At 29.0% G+C, this 23,717-nt stretch overlaps 1 protein-coding gene across 1 annotated transcript in view; it reads left to right on the plus strand.

Moving 5' to 3' along the window:
• LOC107437740 (leucine-rich repeats and immunoglobulin-like domains protein 2) overlaps positions 1–20,415 on the plus strand; it is a 59,565-nt gene extending 39,150 nt beyond the window's left edge. Inside the window, exons 11-20 of the mRNA XM_016049837.4 lie at positions 2,658–2,882; positions 4,942–5,090; positions 5,176–5,312; positions 6,429–6,609; positions 7,927–8,211; positions 9,383–9,658; positions 10,607–10,873; positions 11,435–11,545; positions 12,349–12,777; positions 15,998–20,415. Coding sequence (XP_015905323.1) covers positions 2,658–2,882; positions 4,942–5,090; positions 5,176–5,312; positions 6,429–6,609; positions 7,927–8,211; positions 9,383–9,658; positions 10,607–10,873; positions 11,435–11,545; positions 12,349–12,777; positions 15,998–16,158 — 2,221 coding nt within the window. The 3' untranslated portion in view covers positions 16,159–20,415. The remainder of the gene's footprint in view (positions 1–2,657; positions 2,883–4,941; positions 5,091–5,175; positions 5,313–6,428; positions 6,610–7,926; positions 8,212–9,382; positions 9,659–10,606; positions 10,874–11,434; positions 11,546–12,348; positions 12,778–15,997) is intronic.
• The last annotated feature ends 3,302 nt before the right edge of the window (positions 20,416–23,717 follow it).

Genomic DNA, 23,717 nt, shown 5'->3' on the forward strand with positions numbered 1-23,717 from the left:
TATTATCATCCAAACTTGTTTTTAATAAAAGAAATATAATTTTACTAAATTTTAAAATGAAGTGCTTATTTTAGATCGGTGTGTATTTCTAATTATTTTCAACTATGTATTTGGTCATCTTTATGTATGTATTTAATTAAATATATGTATCATCTTATGTCTATGTATTTGTATCTACTTTATTGTTAAATTTTATTATTATTATTTTTTTATAATTTTAATTTGATTTCAAATAAACCTAATTTAGAACCTCAGAATGCGAATTTATCAAACAAATCTCTCAAGTGTTTAAAAAAAATAAATCATAAATAGTTTTTTAATTCAGTGTGCAAATTGTTCTGTTCCTTGTACATTTTTTTAATAGGGTGACATTTTTTTTAATAGGATCACTCTGTTTCCGGGGTAAATAATAATCACCTTAGTTTTATTAAAAAAATTTTTTTTTTAAATTTGAGACATGGACAAGAATGCTTGTACACTTTACTAAAGTATAACTATATTTACTTAATAATAGTTTTTTGTTTAATTTAACAAAATAAGTATCTTTTAAACTGCTTTCTGTATTTTCCATTTCAAAGATGGGTTTCAAAATGTGCACATTTCTGGGGATATCCCCCTTCTTCTCTTAGTAATAAATAGTTTGAGTTGCTTTCTTTTTCTTTGATATAAAAATAGTGTAAGCTTTTGTTTAATTGTTTCACATCTACTGTAAACATTATAATTGATTATAGGAAACTATATCAAATGTTGCCCCCTACAGATGGGGTAATTATTGATCACTGGGGTAATTCTTGATCATTGTCATTTCATCTTATAAATAGTATAAAAAATAGCTAATAAATAGCTAATTGTCTTTTCTTAAATTACAGTTCATATTTATTAAGTGGGACAACTATAAAATGTATTTTAACTGTAATCACAAAATTTATTTTTAACTGTATGCAAGACAAATGTGTTCTGATTTGCACCATTTCTGGTTTGTCTTACCTAGCTTCTTTCTTAATTTTATGTGTGTACATTGTTAGAATAATTTTTAAGTTTATAAATTAGCCTAATATAAATATTGTGAGAAATTATAAGCCTACAAAGGATACTAAGCTTCTAGAAAGCAAAGTTAGTGAATTTCTTTTAATGATTGAAAATGAAAATTTCCGTGTGAGAGCTGTTGCCAGAGCTGCTGACATACCTTACTTAACTTTACACTCTCACTTAATGAAGTTAAAAAATCCAGCAAAAGTAACCTATGGGAGAACTCTTTCTTATATTCCAGCAGAACATGAGAATAAGTTGGCTGCTTGTCTAAAATGTATGGCACCATGCAAAGATATTTGGAAAATTTAAATTGTTAAATCTTTATTCTTGCTTTTAAATAAATTGCTTTATTGGCTGCTTAAACATATCTTTTTGGTTTATTTGTTTGATCTTGATATCTTATCTGTTAATTACCATTGTATAATTATTTTTAAACTGCCCCTTTACTATAAAAATTGATGATCAGTAATTACCGCAGAAATGATCAAGAGACGGGGTAATTCCTGATCACTCAAAATTATTAAGTCTTTTATTATTTCTTAATTATTAAGTCTTTTAAATTCTAATTAGATTTTCAAACAAAAGAAGGTAGCATAGGACTCATCTCATAAAACCTCAAACTTCCAATAAATATTAAAATTCTATCTTAAATAGTTTTTTTTTCACAACATAGATGTTTGCATTTTTTTAAATCAGGAATCACCCCAGGTCACCCTAGTCATTTGCATGCTAGTAATTTGATTGTTAGTTCTTTATTTTTGCATTTAAGCATATATTATTACTCAGATATTTTGGTCTCATTATTTTGTGTTGAAAATAAAAATGCTAGTAACTTTTTTTATAATTAATTTCACAATTACTTTAAACATCACTAGTATTTACTTCAAAATAGTTAAAAGATAATAGTTCAAGAAAGTATAAAAGTATTAAGTATAAAAGATAATAGTTCAAGAATAGTATTATTTATTCTCCTAATAGCTTTTGTTAAAATGTTAAATATTGTTTCAAAATTTTATTTTATTACAGTGATGTAATCAGGTAATGGTTATTGCTGCCAAAAAAAAATGTGTAAGCTTACAAATGCTAGTATACTATTTTCTATTTGTTTATTAAGTAAAAATGCTTATGAAAGGAGACAAAGATAAATACATATTTCCATTTTCAGATTTACTCTTTTTAAGTATTAATAGTTCTTCATAGATGAGCTGAAGTGGTATGAAAATATAGCTAAATTTAAAGCAATTACTTTTTGTACTTTGAATTAAATCATCAGAATTATCAGAATTTCTGCATGTGGAAAGTTACGTTATTTGTTTATTTAATCTTCCCAAATGGTTATGTGCTTGAAAAGCATCACTCCATTTCCTGTACCCAAAAATAAGTGTTCATTATTATATTATTTTTTTTTGTCTATCTGGAATTAGATAAGAGACTATCTAGGATTTCATAGGAGATAATTTACCATTCGTACCATAGTTTTCTGATTAGAGAGTGGGAAAAATTAGTCTGGACTACAGTTGTAAATGAAAAAAAATTGTGAGCATTTCAAAGCAGTTAAAATAAACTGCCAGTGAGTTATTACTTTCGATTGATCATTTTATTGAAAATTTTGTTATTATTTTCAGAGAACTGAAAGACAATGAAGTGTCATGGACAATAGAAGATACGAGCAAAGTCTTTGCTGGTCTAGTCAGATTAAAATATTTAGGCTTAGCCAATAACGAAATCAAGGCCATAGTTAAAAGAGCATTTAGTGATCTTTCAAGGCTGGAAGTACTGAATTTGACCCAAAATGAAATAACTACCATAGAAGAAAATTCTTTTTCAAGTATGACACATCTTCTGGAAATGTAAGTTTTGCAACTTTCTATGAATATGTAATTTTTTTTTAAATTTATAGAATCCAGGATCATAGTTGTCCTTGTATTTCTGATTTTCTTGACAAATTTTTTTGTTTGTTCTTATTTGTCTTAATTTTTAGTTTTTTCACCTTATATTTCTGATTTTTATGTGTGTTCAGAATCTTCTATTTTTTTATAAATGTATGTTTTAAAAAAATTTGGAGTTTGATTTTCTATCCAACTTTTTATTTTAATTAATACTTGCAAAAATCGCAAAATTTTGGTAGTTATTTATAAAAATAATTTTATAATAAAATGGGAAAAATCAATCATCAATTTTACATTATCAATGTTTTATGCCGATGAATTAAAAGGTCATATGCTTATTTATTATTATTAGTTAATACAGAAAAATTCTGCAGGGTTGAGTTTTAGATTTCCATAACTATATTTAGTCCTTATCTTAATTAGATCACCCACTAAATTCCTTTTATATAGAAATGTTAAGCAGCAAATTCATTGTGTGTATGTTTCAAAATTGTTGAAACCCTACGCCAAATTTTTTTAAAAAAATTATTGAACTCCAATACAAATTTTCGTCAAATATTTCATGAATAAATATTAACTGTTAAGATATTGGTTATTTTTTAATAGAGCTTTTTAAAACACTCTGTATATTGTTCTCAAACTGTTAGAATTTTCTGTTTTATACAAAATAATTCTGAAATTAAAAAATGGTATATTTTGTTATATTTTCTTTAGTTTGATGTTTGCTGTTTTTAAAAGTAGTCTATTATGTATATATACTGTTCCAGAAATATCCTTTTTTTTTTCTAGAAAAATACTGTCCTGATTTTTTTCACTGATCACTTTAGATCACTATTGTGCATTAGATACCATCAGAATTAAGAGAATTATGCCACATATGCATTATATAAGAATTTTATATGTCATTGAAATATGCAGTTAGATAATCGGCATGTGCTTGTTTGAATGTAAGCAAATAGAAAATTAAATTCGACAGAAAATATTTATTTTATCACTTGTATTGAACAGCTAAACCATATACTTTGGTGATTAGTTTTCTTGAAATATTGTGTATGAAACATTTGAATCATTTGAAAACATTTGAATTCAAAATGATGTGCAATGTTTAGATGAAACTCATTTGCTTTAATACTAAGTCTGCAAAATTTTTCATTATCTAACAATAGTAGTTTAAAACACAGTAGACACATTTCCCAGTAGAAATGTATTTCTTCCAGGAATTTGAGGAGGGGAAACTGAACGAAATATAAGAAACTAAACATGGCAAATACAATTGCGTAGCAATTAGTATAAGTATATCTTAAATTTACTTCTGGAAAGTTAATTTCTACATTATTATTTTTAAGAAAATAGGTATTTCCTATTTATTTTTATTTAATACATCATTTTACAGTCTATATATCATTATTTTAAGAGTTTGTTTGAGCATTCATACTTAACAATATTTAATTTGTAATAATTTTTAGTAAGAGATTTATTCATTTAGTAGTTAGTATTAATTCAATTTTATAGTGTTATTTTAACAGTTAGTTACATAATTTTAAAATAAAGTTCTATTATGCTCAATTACATAAAATATTGGAGGGACTACAGTTATTTTTAATTTTTGAAGAAATTCATTAAATTTATTTCCTTTCTAATTTTGCTTCTTAGTTTTCACAAATTTAATAATGATATCTAAAATTAAATGATGTATGAAATAGCTTGCAATTTAATATTATTAATTAATTAATTTAGATCTGTTTAAGATTTTTTTTACCATGTTTTTTGACTGTTGGAGTAATTTTTCTAATCCTGGTTCAAAACAGATTAGGTTATCATTGAATGTAGGCATGTATTATTTAGTAATCTGAAATAATGTCTTTAATTGGTGACATTTCGGAACATTGAGTCTATACTGCTTCCTAGATTTACTTTATACTCTATTACGAGAATTGTTTATACTCTAGTATTTTATTTATTTTTTATATTTTTTTTTGTAAAATCGAAATTTCTAAAAGAGATTTGATTTATTTTTTAGCCATATGAATACTAGTTCACTGTTGTGTGATTGTCACCTGAAATGGATGGCCAGGACGTTCGGATACAGAGTACAAGCGAAGTGCGGCTACCCCGAGAGGCTAGCTGGGATTTCAGTATTTGATGTACCCCAAACTCAAATGTTGTGTGGTATGTATTTTTCATTTTAGTTCTCTCATATTTTAGTTAAAAAAATGAAGGTGAAATTGAATGATGTGTGTTTGTTGATATTTAGAGAGCTCTCCTAAGCCGATCATTACTAAAGAACCAGTGGAGAAGAAGACGCTGAAAGGCGAGAATGTCACTTTGGAGTGTCAGGCTAGAAGCACCAGTAACTCTGCTTGCAAAGTTCACTGGAGAAAAGATGGAAAGGTAATTTACCCAATTTCTTAATTTTATTTGGCTTTTAAGTTAATTTTAAAAACTATCTATCTGTTTTCTAAAATTTTGCAATTGAAACAATTAATAAATAAATTAAAATAAGCAATGCCTTGCCTAGACATTTGTTTAAAATCTGTCTATGCTTGTTAAGAAAGAGCATAAAATATGAATTGTTTCACAATAAAAAAAATTATATATATATAGTATTTTAAAATTTCACCAAAAATTTTATGTGTATCTAAATTTTTGCTATCATTCTTTATAATTAAAAAGCTTATGTTAAGAATATATATAGCTGCATTTGCTATGTCCAAACAGAGATTTAATCCAAACCAGAGATTTAATCTAGAATTCTAAACAGGGTGCATATCGTTTTTAAAAAGTGCTTAAAGGTTCTTATTTTCGGCTTCCGTTTTTTAAAAGCCCTTAAAGGTGCTTTTTTCATTGGGTGTTTTTAAAAAGTGCTTAATTTTCCCTTTTTCAAAATGAGTTTTTTCCTTTACCATGTTGATTTTAGCTGCGAGTTATGCAAAAACATTGTTCTATTCAACGTTTTCACAATTCATTCAACCTCAATCTATTTCGGCGTATTGTCAGTCCGTAGCGTATGAAAACGCCATTCATTTTATTTGATTCAAAACTTCATGATTTTAAACGATTGTCAAAAACAATGCCAAAAGTTTTTTATTTTTGGACATGATGGTTAAAACAAGATAAAACTGTCAATTGTCAAAAACTTTCCAACCCTGCCAAATGCTTAAAAGGTGATTATATATTTTTTAAATAACTTGGTTAAGCACCCTGTTAAATTATTGATATAATTATAAAAGGGTAATGATCTGAACTTATAAAACATTTTGAAAACTCATTATCACAATTTTTGACGTTCACAAATATATTACCATTGACTTATTTCTTCTGACAAGTCAGTTGGATTTTTATGTTTTCTTTTTAAAAATAGTTTGTTTATATTTATTTAAAAGCTTGGAATTTCTCCTTATTTATTACAGTGGTTTCAAACCATTATTAGTTGATAATATGTATTTCTGTAACTTATTTTTAAGATATATTTTGTACGTATGTAAGAAGTGTTTTTCCTTTCTGTAGCTACTCAACTCTATTCGTCATCCCACTAGAAACTTTGATATTGTTCAAGGTAATTACACTACTTTCACCAGCATTTTGAACATCAAAAATATACAGGATGAGGATGAAGGGCGTTATCAGTGTGTTATCACTAATAAATTTGGTTCTGTGTATTCAAGCAAAGCAAGGATAACAGTGCATAGTAAGTACATTTATTACTACCTCCTATTCTTTTAAAATATACAGGGCTGATTGTGCTCCGGAAAAAATCTGGACCGGAAGTTTCCGTGAGCAAACCGTGATCCGGAAGTTTCCGGAGATTGAAGGTTAGGACGTTTAAAAAAATCATTGATCACAAAGGTTTCAGGAAATCAAATTTTCAAAGGTGGAACTTAAAAACTCAGTTTATTTTATTTGTTTGTAAGGGAGAGCCAGATACTTTATAAGCTTATATTCAAGATTAATATTCATTTTTTTTATCAGTAAATAGTTATTATAATCATAAACTCAACAAAGAAAGACATATTTGTAAATTTCAATTACTTCTCCAAGTCATCATTGGTATGTGTAAATGGTATAGATATGTGTAAAATTTATAAGTAAACTAAGAAGTATTGAGAAAAAGGAAAAAAGGATTTTTTTCTAATTCTTCGATTTAAAATTTTTTTTTTCTTACTCAAGAAATTTTCCGGAATTTTGACTTGGGCTCACAATCACCCCTGAATATATATGCATGCCAACTTGTATGGTTTTTAACAATTTCAATCAGTTAAGTCTTGTCAGTTTTAATGGATGAGAGACAAGGATTTTATGTTTCTAACATTTTCCTCAAAATAATGCGCTTGAACATTTGAGTTTTTACAATTGTAAAATTTTTTTGTTTTATATCATTAGATTTTGCAAAAAATTTGTTAATTACTAGAATAACTGACTTAACATTAGCAATAACTGGAGATTAACAATCAAATTTTAGTGTTCTGATAAGTTTTTATTGTTTTTAACAAAAATAAATNGGCGTCATAACATTAGCAATAACTGGAGATTAACAATCAAATTTTAGTGTTCTGATAAGTTTTTATTGTTTTTAACAAAAATAAATCATAGGCTTAAGTTTTGTTACTTAATTTTATCATATTTTAATTCATTTGTTTTTATAAGAGTCAGCTACTAATATTTCTGGCCTACTTGTATAGCAACACATTTTTTACATGCAATTTAATGACAATATATAAATGTTTTTTTTAAATTTTTGTGTTTTTACTTTCTAACGACTAAATGTGTTATTTGTTAATTCACTTAACCTATCATTGTACTTACTAATAAGACATGATCACTCATTAGGGGTTTCATGTTGTATGTCTTTTCTAGGTTTTCTATATAGTAATTGATGTAATTTAGCTTGCATGAATTGAATTTGTTAAATGAACATGGCTTAGTTTTATTATAAATTTTGTTAATGCAAAGCATGAAAAAATGATGGTATTTCTAAGAATATTAATGTTAAATGTTTCATTTACAGTCTTTCCAGTTTTTACCAAGACCCCTTCCGATTTAGCCATCAAAACTGGCAGTACAGCTAGGCTCGAGTGTGGAGCAAAGGGACAACCTCGCCCTGAAATTGTTTGGCGGAAAGATGGTGGCGGTGAGGAATTTCCAGCAGCTAAAGAACGCCGCATGCATGTCATGCCAACGGATGATGTATTCTTCATTGTTGGTGTGAAGCCCAGTGACACTGGTGTTTACAGTTGTGCCGCTTCTAATATTGCTGGCACCATTGTTGCAAACGTCACCCTTACTGTATTAGGTAATGTTTACATTGCAGTTTGTAGTAGTAATATCATTATCATTGTTCTTACGAGTTCTTAAAATCCTTAAAACAAATTCTTAACTCATCAAACTGTTGTTTAAGGCAACCCACCTTAAATCACTGGTCCGAAAGACCTGTCCTATTTCTTTAGTTATTGGTCCAAAAAAACCAGTAACTTAAAGCAGGGGTCTGTTTAGAAGAAATTTGGGTCTGTTAACGGACCCTTCACAAAATATTTTATCTTTTAATCGGACCCTTCACAAATTTGTTTATCTTCATTATTGTTTTGTTAATCAAATAAACCCTTCCTGGGAAGAAAAAGGAAGACAGTTCGAAACGAACTAAGTTTTCCAAGTTTCCCTAAGTTTAAGTTCCAAATGCAGTATTCTAAGAAAATATTCTACTTTTATGAACATCGTGTACACATTCTTATTGATATTAAATGAAAATTTTTTTTTTGTAAATAAATAATTGATCAATTTATATTTATTCATACAATTAATTAATAGAATATTATGTAAATAAAAATTGAATATTAAAATTGCGGCTTTCTTTTACCTGGTCAGATAGCTTTGAAGAGCAGTCATAAAACATTCTATTCTTGATGTCCAACAGAATAGTTATTAGTTGTTACTGAAAATCATTTTTATTACATCGAAAAGTTTTGTTTCTCTTTATTTAGATAAGAACTTGCTTTTATTGTTTCAGAGCTCCCACGGGGCAAAGAGAACAGGGAAAATTTTAAACTGTCAGAAAATTTAATTTTGACTCTAAAAAGTAGGGAAAAGTTAGGAAATTCCCCCCTCCCCCCAAAGAAACAAACACCAAAGAAACAAAAACCTAGAAAATTTCTACATCATACTTGGAAAATAACTAGTCTTAGAATTATCAGCAACGATTCAGATTCGGTTAAAATCTAATCGAATTTTCCAATTTTTAGTGAAATTTTCCATGTTTCCATCCTTTTTCAATGATATTCTTTTGCTCACTAAGTCTAATATTTGACATTACAAATAAAATATAATAAAGAGTATTTCGATGAAAAATTGCATGTAGATAAAATATTGCCTGGATTTTCACCAAAATTTTCCTGTAACACCTAGAAATTGAAATTGAATGAGAACCCTGCTTATATTTGGGTGTGCATTGAAATTCCTTTCTTTTATAGAAACTCCTTCCTTTGTGAAAAAAATGGAAGACAAAGAGACGAGGGCCGGCGAGACCACCGTCCTGGAATGCCTGGCATCAGGCAGCCCTAGGCCGAAACTGAAGTGGACGAAAGACGGTGGCTCTCTTTATGCCACTGAAAGACACTTCTTTACTGCTGGTGACCAACTTCTGATCATCGTTCAGACGCAGGCATCTGATGCTGGCACCTACACCTGTGAAATGTCCAATACTCTGGGGACGGAAAGAGGTTCTAGTCAATTGAAAGTTATGCAAGGTGAGTGTCTTCCTACTTTCAAGTATTATAAAGTAAAATATCAAAATTTTTAAGGATGTAAAATTTGTGAAAAACTATTTCAAATTTTACAACTTTGTTTTTACTTGGTTCTATAAAAGACACTACATTGCAATTTGTGTTAAAATAACAACAAAAAACTGTGTTTTGTTACCTGTGTGTTCTACCTTATTATTCTTTTTATAGCTATGTTTTTTGATATTATTCTGCAAATTACAAAATGCAGTTACTAACCTAGATTAGAAAAGTCAACTATTAAATAAATTTTTTCAACAAAATCTGAATAGAATATAATTTAGTGATGTGTGAAGATTAATGTTATTCAAGCTCTATACAAAATTGCCCATGAGCAATCAGAGACAAGCTAAGGAGCTGAATCGTGACTGTCCTAGTGTACATCAAAAAGAGCTTTTAAAGCTTAATAGGAACAGTATGAGGAAGATTATTGGTCTTCTCACTGGACACTGCATCCTCAGGAGACACCTATACATAATGGGAATTTAATCTAATTCTCTTTGTCGATGTTGTCATAATGAAGAAGAGACATCACAACATATACTTTGTGATTGTGAGGTTTATTCTGCTCGAAGATTTGAGCATTTAGGGCAGCATTGCATTAGGACCTGGGAACTGCAAGATGTTCCTGTAAGGTGTTTGCTGAATTTTATTTTAGCTTTAGGGCTTTTTTGCTAATCATGATTTAGGGTTTGGGTACAATAGACCTCTGGTCGATGTACCCTGCTCTTGGAACTGCCCAACTTCTAAGTCTGTGGTTTGAAATCACTATTGTGAACCACACTTTCAAGTTAATGGAGAATTCAATTCCTGCAAGATTAATAAATGTTAAATACTTAGAGCACCATAAAGGAAACCCCTCTTGTAATGCCTTGTTTAAATTGTATTATTTGAAACAAACTTTTTCTATTCTAGTCTCTCAGAATGGATATGCAGTGGAAGAAAGTCATACCACTACTGGCGTCATAGTCATTGCAGTTGTGATCTGTATTGTTGGTACATCTATAATCTGGGTTGTCATCATATATCACACAAGAAAGCGGTCTGAGGAGTACCCACAAGGGGGAGCCACTTCTTCTGTTCACTCTTCTGATTTGGCTCCATACAGCTCTTGCTCGGGGATATGTCCTAAGGAATTCAGGCGTCCTTCTGGCAGGAACCTTTTTCTTGATTCTCAATCTGGTACAATTACCATCCTTACTCAATGCAATTCTTATTTAAATTCATTGTTGCTGTTGTAATAAAAAATTCTCATAGCTTTTGTGTGTTTCAAAAAAAAAAAAAAAAAATCACTCAATATTGTAAAAGAAAAAGTATTGTATCTAAATGATTAAATAAACCTCTTTTATAGAAATCTGTTTGGAGTTTTGCAGTTTAATTATCTAAAAATTTTCACTATTCTTTTAAATCAAAACTCTTAAACTAATTAAAGAATGTATTTTAATTATCCAAAATGAATTTAATATCTAACTCTATTCAAAATTGTTTTAATTAACATAATAAAAGCATTTTATATTCCAGTAGATATAAAATATTTTTAAATGAAGCTTGATTTGTGTTGCTTTTGAAAAAATTATGTAACAAGAATATTTATTGTAGAAGAAATAATTCTGAATTCTATTTGAAAACTGTCTCTAAAATGCGAGTATGACAACTAATTGGTTAATTTTTAAAATAGTCAGTGAGCTGTTAGTTAATCTTAAAGTAGTAAGTGAATGTTAAAATGAAAATTTATTCTTTTAGGTCATTCAAAAGACAGTGGCACAGGAGACAGTGGTCAACAAAGCAGTGATGATATGTTGGTAGAAGATGATCATGATCTTCTAATTGAAATGCCCTCTACTTATGGAAGAGGTAAAGGACCATTTTATTAATTCAGTTTTAAAAAGTTAAGTTTTAAAGACTCCCAATGGTCAGGGAGTAGAGGGAAAACCTGGAATTGTCAAGGAATTTTATTTTGACTCTTAGAAGCAGAGAATAGTCCGATTAAGGTGCTTTTTATTTATTTATTATTTTTTTCCACAAAAACCTGGAAAATTCCCACATCATCCCTGTTTTAGAATTGTCAGTAACAGTAATCAGTCATGGAGATTTAATTAAAATAATTCTAACATCTATTACAATTATTTGTTATAAAAATTTCACATTTTAGTGAAACTTTCTATGTTTTCATCCTCATTCAATGATATTTTTTTGCTCACAAAATCTGATATTTGAAGAAAGAAAAAAATTTCAATGAAAAATTACATCTGGTGATATAAATAAAATATTATTTGGATTTACATTGACATTTTCCTGTAATACAATTTTTTTTCTTTAAAATCTGAAATTAAGTGAGAACCTTTTTTAAATCTAATTTAAAGAAATTATTTAGTTTGACTTTTCCACAGATCAAGATAGACCTAGGAGGAAAATTCGATAATTGTTCTAAAAACCAGAAAATTGTCAGAAAATTCTCATCTGAAGTCTGAAATTAAGTGAAAATTTTCTGAAATTATTGGATTTTCTGAATTATGATATTTAACCTGAAACATCATTTGGAGATATTTATTGATACAACAATATTGATAGCTTTTTATTTTTCTGTTTTTATTTTTAAATTTAACTTAAAACAGCATCATTTTACTCTTATAATAAGTTTGCTTTTTATTTTTTAGTTCCAATTCGAAGCCACTTCCTTGAATCGCAGGAGAATGGTGAAGACATTCAAGTTGTTCAAGATCCATGTGTTTCTGGTGTTCACTGCAGAGAACAAGTACCCTTGTTGCACACTTTTAGAACTAATCTCAAAAATTCTGAGAAACAATTTCCTGCACTTGGGGAAAATTCTAATGGTCATTATAGCTTGACCCACTGTCGGCCGCAAAGGTGGCCTTTGGACACTGTTCAACGATCGTACTCCGCAGAGCAGCTAGGAGGAGAGAACTCTCACATACAATGTAATCCTCCCCTCGAGTCTTTGCTTCGGACCGACAGCGATACGACCGAGAGAGATTCTGGGTTTTCCACTTTTCCGCGGAGTGCAACATTAGCATCGGTCAGCAACTGGAGCAGTGACTCACCCAGATTCCTGAGGCTACCAAAAGGTTAATAGCAATATTTAAATTTTTAATTTAGTTAGTTTAGTGGTCTGCTTAGAAAAAATTTAGGTCCGTTAATGGGCGCTTCACAAAATATCTTTTCATAGAAACGGACCCTTCACAAAATATTTTAACTTAAAAACGGACCCTTCACAAAATATTTTAACTTAAAAATGGACCCTTCACAAAATAATTTATCTTATAATTGGACCCTTGACAAATTTGCTTATCTTCATTATTGTTTTGTTAATCAAATAAACCGGAGAAAGAAAGATGTAAGCGAACTAAGTTTTGTCTTCGGCAAACGCTTCTTCCTTTATTCGTCCGAAATGAATATTCTGCGTTCAGCAGTATGGACTAAATACCAAATATTTGTATGTTTCATCTCTAATTTAGTAGCAGCAATTGCTGTTTATTTTTAAAAATTTAAATTTTTTTAGTTATAATTTTACAGTGTTGAGCATAATCTTGTAACTACTTACAATTTAAAAACTCCTTATAAAAGTTTTTTGCAATAACAGGACCCTATTTGCACAAATTCACATTGAAAGATTGTGACTTAACGTTTATTACGCGTAATTTTTTCACAATTTTACAGAAACAGGACCTTTCACAAAATGTCTGGACAGACCCCTGTAGTTCTATTCAGTATTATTGTAATATTTCTCTTATTGTTGAAATTCAGGGTTGGTTTAAGTAATTTCTCAATCTATAAATGACTGTTTATTTACAAGTATGTAATGTACATAGCATCCCTGTGGCAGAATTTTTTCAGGCTGCTTTTTGCGACATACCTCTCTAGTATTAATATCTTTCTGCGAGACACTTTTAATTATGACAAATATACATGTTACTTATTTAAAGTAACAAAAGCTTCAACATAAAAGAATAATAATAATGACTTCTGATAAAATAATTTTCTTAATTGAATATGTAATATTTTTTTAAAATTCTAATTATAACAGGTATTCTCATAGTAATAATCAATAGCAATAATTATTTCCTTTTTCGCATTTTGTATATCATCACATTAAAAAAAATAGTTTTAAAAAATTGAAAGTGTAGCAGTAACTACCAAAAAGAAGATAGGATTGCTAAATCATGCGAATAGGACTCTTCAAAGAGGGGTTACTAAATGCGTGTTTTCATTTCGAGATTGTATTAAATAATGTAGTATTAAAAATATAGGATTTTAGAAACTATGGAAATCAATAGTATAGTAATAACTGCATAAAAATAGAACAAACATTTCTGCAGAAGAAAAAACTGAATTTTTTTACTTCATTACTCTTTATTTTGCATTATTTTTAAATGAGAATAAAAAATAATAAAAAAACACAAGCATTTTTATCCAAGCACTTTTGCACGAGAAAGGCATCCTTTGAGTATAAATCTGAAGAAAAGATAAAATCTTCCCCAATATTTCTGCAGAACAGAAAAACAAAATCTTCCTACAAGAACTCTGTTACGTTCTGCGACAATGTTGCTGTGTCGCTACGGGGCACAACACAAGTAGGAATTAAACAATTTCATTAAATTGCTTTGTAAATTTTTAAATCAATGGTTTTCTCTTAAAAAATTAATTACATTTCATTTTTCTTCAGTTAATTAAAAAAAAATCAATATTGCTGTTATTCCTTGATGCGGTTGTTTGATCAGTCCAAATTAAAAGCCTCGAATGTTCAAATATAACTCTTTTTCTTGTTTTGAAATTCTTTGTTTTGTCTATCAATCGATAAATTAATTTTTTAAATGTGAATATTAGTAGATAGACAAAGATGTGGAGAATTCATATTTTAAATAGGAACCTACTTTTGTAAAAAGGACTCAGACATGTGTGCCACTTTTCAGTCCTGAGAACTGAAGTCAGTCTTGAGAAAAAAAGCCGTGGAATGATTTTCTGTCCTTTATTAGATATTTAATTTCAATTTGTTTTTCAAATTATGTTTTCATTAACTTTTTCTTTAAAAATGTAATAATTATATTATGTTAAAATAAAGAAATTATAGCTATTTATGAAAACATTGTTTTTCATAATTATTGCAAAAGGATTAAGTAACGATGTTGCACCATCAGGGGTCTGTTTAGAAGAAATTTGGGTCCGTTAACGGACCCTTTACAAAATATCTTTTCATAAAAACGGACCCTTCACAAAATATTTTAACTTAAAAACGGACCCTTCACAAAATATTTTAACTTAAAAACGGACCCTTCACAAAATGATTTTTCTTTTAATCGGACCCTTCACAAATTTGTTTATCTTCATTATTATTTTGTTAATCGAATAAACCCTTTCCAGGGCAGAAAACAAGAAAGATGGATGTAAACGAATTAAGTTTTGTCTTCGGCAGACGATTCTTCCATTATTCGTCCGAAATTAATATTCTGCGTTCAGCAGTATAGGCTAAATACCAAATATTTGTATGTTGCATCTCTAATTTAGAAGCAGCAATTGTTGTTTATTTTTTAAAATTTAATTTTTTTAATTATAATTTTACAGTGTTGAGCATAATCTTGTATGTCTTTACAATTTAAAAACTCATCGAAAAAGTTTTTTTTTTTGTAATAACGGACCCTATTTGCACAAATTCATAAAAGTGGACCCTGGTTGAAAGAATGTGAGTAATTTTTTCACAATTTCACAAAAAACGGACCTTTCACAAAATGTCTGGACAGACCCCTGACCATAATAAAAGAATGCAATTGATTTTCAGCATCTGCTTGTCTAAACAAAATACTCTTGAATCTAAATCTGCTTAAAGTTTGTATTTTTTCTCCCAACATTTTGTGATAGTGGGCAAAATTAAATTAAGAATATTTCTTGAAATATCAAATTTAATGACAAATTAATGTTATGACAAAGCGTTAATGATGATGAAGAGTTAAATAAGAAATATGTATGGCTCCAAGATAAAATTAGTAGTGTATTTTGGCAAGTAGTGTAAAAAAATTAAACAAAACTTTTTTTATTTTTTTTAAATGCGGTAAAAATTAATGAAATGAAGAATAATCTATTTTTTAAATAATATTTGGACCATTCTCATGGAAAGAGAGCTATAAATTTCTGAAAAATTCTTCAAAATGTTAATTGGTCAAAAAACAAGTTCAGTCTTGAAATGTTTCTGGAGTGGCAGCCATGTCAGAGGACTAAATTGTTGAAATATTACATCTTGAACTGCTTTTATAAAATATGAAGTAAAGAATATTTTATGTACTTTTTTTCCAGATATTCCTAATGATAGTGGTAGTTTCTCGATTGCTGGGGACGAAACTTCTCAAGAGCTGCCCAACAGGTGTCGTTCCATTACCGCTCTTCCCTCTCACATTGTGGTCATCCCCAACGAAAGGAACAGCTGCGTCTGCATTGCAGGACCTCCAGACGCATAGCACCTGGCGTGAAATTGATTTTGTACATTTGTGAAAAGTAAAATCATCATAGTCATTTTTATTCATTTTTCATTTAAGCACAGTTCAGTGTTGTATATACGTTCTAGCAGCTAAAATAGAGTGTAGATAATAGTATATGAGTTTTAAGAATGAAAAATGTAGGGTCTACATTTACTACCTCACCAAATTGAGGATTTTTGTTTTTTAATTTTTAAAATAAAAAGTTTTAAAGCTTTTGATATGTAATTAAAAGTTGATGATTTTACTACCTCACTCTTCTAAGTTGTTCCCTTCCCCCTCCCTTTATGATGCTTTCTTAAATTCTTATCTTGCATTTTAAATTGTGCAAGATTTTAAATTTGATACACACTGAAAATGTGTTCTTCAGAAACCTTAAATGACTTCTTGAAAATTTTGGATTATTCCAAAATATTTTAGGTTTGAGAATAACTTTTGGATTTATTAGTCATAAGATAATTAAAAAATCCTGATCTTTGCAAATGTTGCTTTCATTGTGGAATGTGCCTGGCTAAATGGAAAAGTTTCCAGCATTTTGTCTTTAGATCAATAGATAAGTGTAGATTGAATCTAATCGATTCAACGAGGCTTAATAAATAATTAAGTTGTTAGATAAATAGGTTAATTGAATATATTTCCTAACAAGCCTAAAAGCATTTTGGCTTATTGCAATTGGCCTAAAATCAGGCTAATTCAGCTATAAATATTATATTTTTCTAATAACCCTTAAAGCATTTGGGCGTATTTTAAATGGCCTAGAATAAATCTGGCTGATTGAGTAGTAAATGATATCTTTTCATATTGGTGCAAAAGCATCTGCATTTAATTCTAAAAAGTATTGGACTGATTGAAGATTTTTCCGATTAGCCTGGAACATTGCTGAGTGATGGTGACAGTTTTCAATGAGCTGGATTTTATAATTAGCTTACAACGTATATCAAAATAAAATTTATTAATGCTTTTTTTTTGTTTTGTTGATAATATATGTAAGATATATTCAAAATTAAGTTTAATATGGAAAAGTTTAGCCAATTTTAAAAAAAATTTTTTTTTTTTTTTAGGTCACTTATTTGCTCACAAATGTTTCTTTATTTGTGAAAAATCCCTATAAATATTTTAGAAACAAACCCTTTTTAAATTTTTTTGTTTTGAAACCTAAATTAAATCCATCTTACTGAATTTTGAATAAATTCTATTTGTTGCTCTTAATTTAATGGATAAATATCAAAAAATATAACTTATTGAATACTAATTTATTTTAATTTCATTTCAATATCTCTAGGTAGTTTCTCGGAATCTTTAATTACTGAGAAATTTCATTGTGACTTTGAAAAAATGTTACAGTAGATAGATTAGCTTTCTTATATTATAGTATATGTAGCTTTAAAATTTTTATAAAATGGTTTTCCTCAGAAACCCTGTTAAAATTTATTTCTTCATCAATAGTTATGTAAAGAAATTGTATTTTGTTATTATTTAGAAAGTTATTATTTTGTTATTATTTAGATATAGATAAAAAAATATTAATTTAGAAGTACTATTTTAATTTTAAAGGCCTATAATTCAGGAAATAGTATCATTCCAAGCTTCTTTTTTTATAATAAATTAGTGGCTTATTAGGTGCCATTTATTTTCTATAAAATGCCATATGCCTGTTATGTGCCATTTAGAGATGCTTCGCTAACTACTTGTTAAGTGTAAATTAAGTGTTTCACGCATAAAGTTAATTTACTTTGTTGTGTTATGATAATATCTTGTCATAGTGTGTGCTTGTGATCATATTTATTGTATTCAGTCAGGGATGCTAATTGTTGATTCATGCCATAATTGCATACAAATCTTATTGAAATTCTTAGATAAATGTTCTTAACACCATCAAGAAAAGTTCCTTCACAAAAATTGAATTCCTTAAATTTTATGTATGTTAAAAAATTATTATTGTTATTTTGTCAGTCCCACAATCATATTGTTGTATAATTTAATATCTAAAATGAGAGCACTTCAAAATGATCAAATGTTATATTTTGTTTCACCCTTGCTTGCCGTGGGCGTATATATACGCTTCGCTAAGCCAATGTGTTAACTGCCCCAGTGTACAATCAAATGATTAGTATCCCTGTTGGTTTATTTGACTGCAGCTGTGGAAATGTTTTGTTTAATTTACAAAGAAGGAGAGCTAACAAAAGATTTATTGCGTCCAAATCTGTCGATTCGTTTTTGTATAGTTGGTGCTATTTCTTAAGCAATGGTAGTAATTAGAAAATATATGTGTGTAGATATATGAAACTAGAGATATATAAATTGTATGCGTACCTATAGCAGTGAGCTGTATTTTATTTAAGAATCTGAACTGTGCTTATTGTGAGCTTGTGGCTACATATTTGTATATATGTACAGAAACTGTTAGAGAAATTCTATATTGCAATGGAGAGCCTATATACAAAGATGCATAAATTATTTTAGTGTTATATTTTTATGTGCCAATATGTTCCCATAATTTGTTTTAATTGTTAATTAAGTGCTTATCTTTTTTACTGCTAAATTACAAAACAATCAATCTTATTTTGCTAATTATAAAATAGTTTTGTTATTGCATATTTATTTCCTGAAATCACATGATTTTTGTTATTTGTTTATTGTTAAATTTTCAATAATCTGAAATGCACTATAGAACATTTTCTTTTTTTTTCGGGGGGGGGGGGCTGTCAAATGTTATGTAAGCCCCTAAGTGGCGAGTTGAGTTAAAACAAAATTTGAAGGGGGGCAAGCACAGGAGGCTTATTTTTGCTGACAAAGGGAAGTCAATAGTATATTTGAATGGCCTCTTTGTGGAATATATTAATAACCTAGAATCAAATGTTTGATGACAGACAATTTTTCCAAAGTAAAATTTTACACACAATACCATATTTAATTTTTACTTTGTTAATTTAATTATCTTATTAAAAATAATTGGTCTTTTTCTAGTTTTTGTGGAATTATGTTTTAAATATTTTATTACAGATTTGAATTTTCAAAAATGCAAATTAAGCATTGCCCTATACAATTGCATTTTTTTTCATAATTCATTTTAATAAAATTTATTTTGCCCCATTTAGATTTTTTTTTTTAATTCATTGTGGTTTTAATCTTTTGAAACTATGGATTTTGATAATTTCAAGAAATTACTCATATATATTTTTTAAATTGCACAGTAAATTATGTTATTAATAGTGTTAAAATAGCCTTATTTGAAATGAAGTTATATTAGTATTGAAATAACCTAATTAGGCTATTTAAACATTATTTAATTAATAATGTTATAGCCTAATTTTTAAATTTATACTTAACAATAATTTTTTATTGTTAATTACTTGTAAGGGATAGTGTAAAATGCAATGATCATTTATTATGTTTTAAATTAGAAAATGTTCTTCAAAATTTGGTTTTAATTCTATTTACTTTTTTTAATTTTTTTTTCTAATTGAAAAAAAGCTCAATTAAATGTTAAACTGAGCGTAAGCTTAATTAAATTTTAAAAAAAATCAATGTTTTAAATTACTTATGCTATTTAATATTTTGTTTTTTAAAGTGTTAAATTGTTATTGTTTAGCAATCTAAAGTTATGTTCTTGTTTTTTTTAAAAAAAATCTAGATTTTGAAATAATATGGATACAGAAAGAAAAAAAAAATATATTTTTAAAAAAATATTTTTTATGTTCTGTTATTTAAAAGCACAGATTTTTATTTAAAGTTGCCACACGTAGCTAATTATTGCAATAAAATCAAATTCTTGAACAATTTTTCTTTTAAGGAGTTTATAAGTTTTTGTTATTGTTAATTTTTCTTGTTGAAAATTTTTGTTATTATTCAGGTGGCATTTTCTGAGAGAATTTTTATATTTCCCATAGTTACCTTTTTTTTTTTTTTTTTTTTTTTNCAATTACACTATATATTTGAATTATTTTTTTTTTTTTCTCCTTTAAACCTATTTTGTCCTGGTTAGTCAACACTATTTACCCTTTAGCTTTTTCAATATATGCAGGGAAAATGTGACATAACAAAATTGAAAAGTATTCACTAATTAATAACTCAGATAAAAGTAATTTTATTGAAAGCATTATTATAAAAGTAGAATTACACACAGTGCAAAGAAAAAATATAAAGGTTTTTTTCTGATTTGAAACATAACTTTGACAATTTTCATTATAAAAATAAAACATGTTAACCCCCCCCCTTTAATAATCAAAAAATGAAAAACTGAACATCAAGAGAATGTAAAAAAAAAAAAAAAATGTTCATCCTTGTTTTGTTAATTTTTTTAAATATATATTTATTGCTAATTATAAATTACATTGTGNCTTTGACAATTTTCATTATAAAAATAAAACATGTTAACCCCCCCCCTTTAATAATCAAAAAATGAAAAACTGATCATCAAGAGAATGTAAAAAAAAAAAAAAAATTTCATCCTTGTTTTGTTAATTTTTTTAAATATACATTTATTGCTAATTATAAATCATCCTTGTTTTGTTAATTTTTTTAAATATACATTTATTGCTAATTATAAATTACATTTGAATTTCTACAACTTGAATGAATACAGGTATTCTTTTTATTGAGTTCCCCAGCCCTTAAAAATGTTTGCTAGATTATTATTATAATTTTTTTTTAAAATTCAGCTAAATTACTTTTTTTACCTTTAAATGCCCATGCCTTCCAATTAAGATTTAAAATGTCATCAATAAATAATTCCTTTATTTATTGTCTTAGAGAGATTTTTATTTTCTTGTGCCAATTGTGCTTTATATAGTCCTGCAGAGATTTTTTAAAGATGTGGTGTAATTATTTTTTTTTTATAGATGTTAAAGGCAATTATTTTTTAGTTGCATACTATTGTACAAACTGTATTCTTTGAAGAGTTGTATTATTTAAGTACTTTTTTAAGTATGTCTCTGTACAGCCTGTGTGAATAAAATTTGAGAGTTAATTACGATTTGAAGAATTAATTGCATGAATACATACACCAAGATGATCAAACACATCCTAAGGTTTGTCAAAGTTTACGGATTGACACTTATGCTGTGACAATTTTATGATTACGTATGCAAGAATCACAGATGTCAACACAGTGCTTTCCTTGACTGGTGACAAAAAAGCAACTACAACTAGGACTATGGCTTCTATATCTTTCAAGCAATAACTAAAAAGCGACTATTAAAAAAATACTGTATAGAAACAGGGGAATCGCGTGAATATATCTGAATTTGTGAAAGCATTTGGAAACTGCCAAAAAAGCAATAAATAAGTCACGAAAAATTGATCGGAAAAGAAGTTCACCACCCATTTTTTGCAAACCCAGAGCCAGAATCGACGAAATATTGTGAAAAACAGTATAACTACAAACTCGAATGTGCAGATTTTTGATTAATTTTGCTAACTTTTTAAAAGGCTCAACACAGATTAACTGTAAAACAGTGGCGTATCACATAAGCACTTGAATTACTTAGAAGTAGTTATGAGTTAGAAACATTATAAATCAAAATAACTGGCTCAGGGGATAGAGCGTTCAATGAGGTTCGAATCCCTGCGATGGTTGGGTGATGCGAATTCCGCACCCGGCTCGCACTGACCACAGATTGATTTGTTCATTTACGTCGCACCAGAGCTGCACAATGGGCTATTGACGACGGTCTGGGAAACATCCCTGAGGATGATCCGAAGACATGCCATCACAATTTTGATCCTCTGCGGAGGGGATGGCACCCCCGCTTCGGTAGCCCGACGACCTGCGCGCGAAGTCGAGCACTTTACGGTAGCACAGTTTAACGAGGACCAATACCGCACACCCTCGGTCCCTACGCAGACTGATCCAAGTGGTCACCCACCCGCACACTGACCGCAGTCAGTGATGCTTGACTTCGGTGATCTGCTGGGAACTGTGTCTTAACTATCAGTCCACTGCGGGACGCACCGACTACAGATCTTACCTGAAATATTCTCAATGGTAGACGGATCATGGGTTAAGAGTCCCCTTTGCCGTCAGTCTGACGGTGGTAGGTTTTCATGGTTTTTTTTTCTCTCCATGTAACGCAAATGTGGGTTACTTTAATCAGAAAGTCTACCAAGAATTCAAAATTTCTCCCATTACTTGATCTAGTATATCCCTTGTCTTCTGCATTGGGCTCAAAATTCCAAGGATACGGAGTTGAACATTGGTAGTCTTTAACTCGAAATTGGGTCGGATGTTCAGCGATGGATATAAACCAAGAGTCTTACATTAAAAAGACTACTACAACTCAAAATATTTATCCGCTGTCCGGAACAAGTTGGGATCTCTGCGAACCGCATGCGTCAAAAGTGATGTCTCAAATTCAAAGTTGCGTCATCATATTACAAACGTGGGAATTTGTAAAACTACGTGAAAAAGCTTCAAAAAAAATGTTTGCGAGGTGGTCGTGAATCAAGCGCGTCAAAAAGTAGGTGAATTATAACCGTCTTTGAACAGCTGACCCTAATTTTGAGTTAACGACTACTAATGTTCAAATCCGTAGTATTGTAATTTTGAACCCAATCCAGAAGAGAAGGGAACTCCTTTATCAAGAATCTGGTGAAATTTTCCTTCGTGGAGAGAAAAAACCTCCCCATGGTTAACCCCACGGCAAAGGGACTCTTAATTCATGATCCGTCTACCACTGAGAATATTTTTACGTTAACACTGGTCGGTGCGATTCATCGCTGGGATTCGAACTCGGTTCACCTCATTGGAAGGCGAACAATCCTAAGCTACCACGGCTCTAGGGGAACCGCTTGGAATGGTCGGAAAACTATGTAGATAAAAATGATGGGATCATCGCGATTCGAACGTGACAAAATATAATCGCTCAACTTTGAATATCGCCTGTCGCAATAACACGGTATAAATGTATCGGAATTTGAAAGAAAAAACCGTACTAGCTGACGAGTTAACGACGAGAGTTAAAAATAGAATCAATGCATGAGAAATAGCCAAAATAGAGAAATTTCAAACTTAAAAACCATTTGGAAATAGCTTAAAAATTTATAATTAACTGCCGGAAAAAAATTTTTTTTACGACATTGATTTAAATGGAATCGTAAGTTTTCATCTGAACGAAAACAAAAGTGCGGTCAAATGTGGAGCTAAATTAATATTTAAATGAGGAATAAAAATAAAATACTATCGAAATTTGAGGAGTTGGGAAAAGTGAATACAATAACCATGAAAACACATTTAATTGGAGGTTCCTACTTGAAAGTGTTTATTATCATCTTTCAACTCCTCTGTTTTCTCGCGAATATTATCTTATTCCTTAATACATATTACAATTACACTATATATTTGAATTATTATTGTGGCTATACTCTGCATTATACACGAATATTTTTTTTCCGAACGAAAAATTATTTTAGTGGAACTAATAATAATTTTAGAAATATGGAAGATATTAACACAGGAAAATTTAATTTTGATTTTATTAATACGATATTTTTCCTTTTCTTAATATTTTTCGTTTTTAATTAATAAAAATATTTTTTTAATT

Source organism: Parasteatoda tepidariorum, chromosome 3 (genome assembly GCF_043381705.1).
Source record: "Parasteatoda tepidariorum isolate YZ-2023 chromosome 3, CAS_Ptep_4.0, whole genome shotgun sequence".
Lineage (NCBI taxonomy): Eukaryota > Metazoa > Arthropoda > Arachnida > Araneae > Theridiidae > Parasteatoda > Parasteatoda tepidariorum.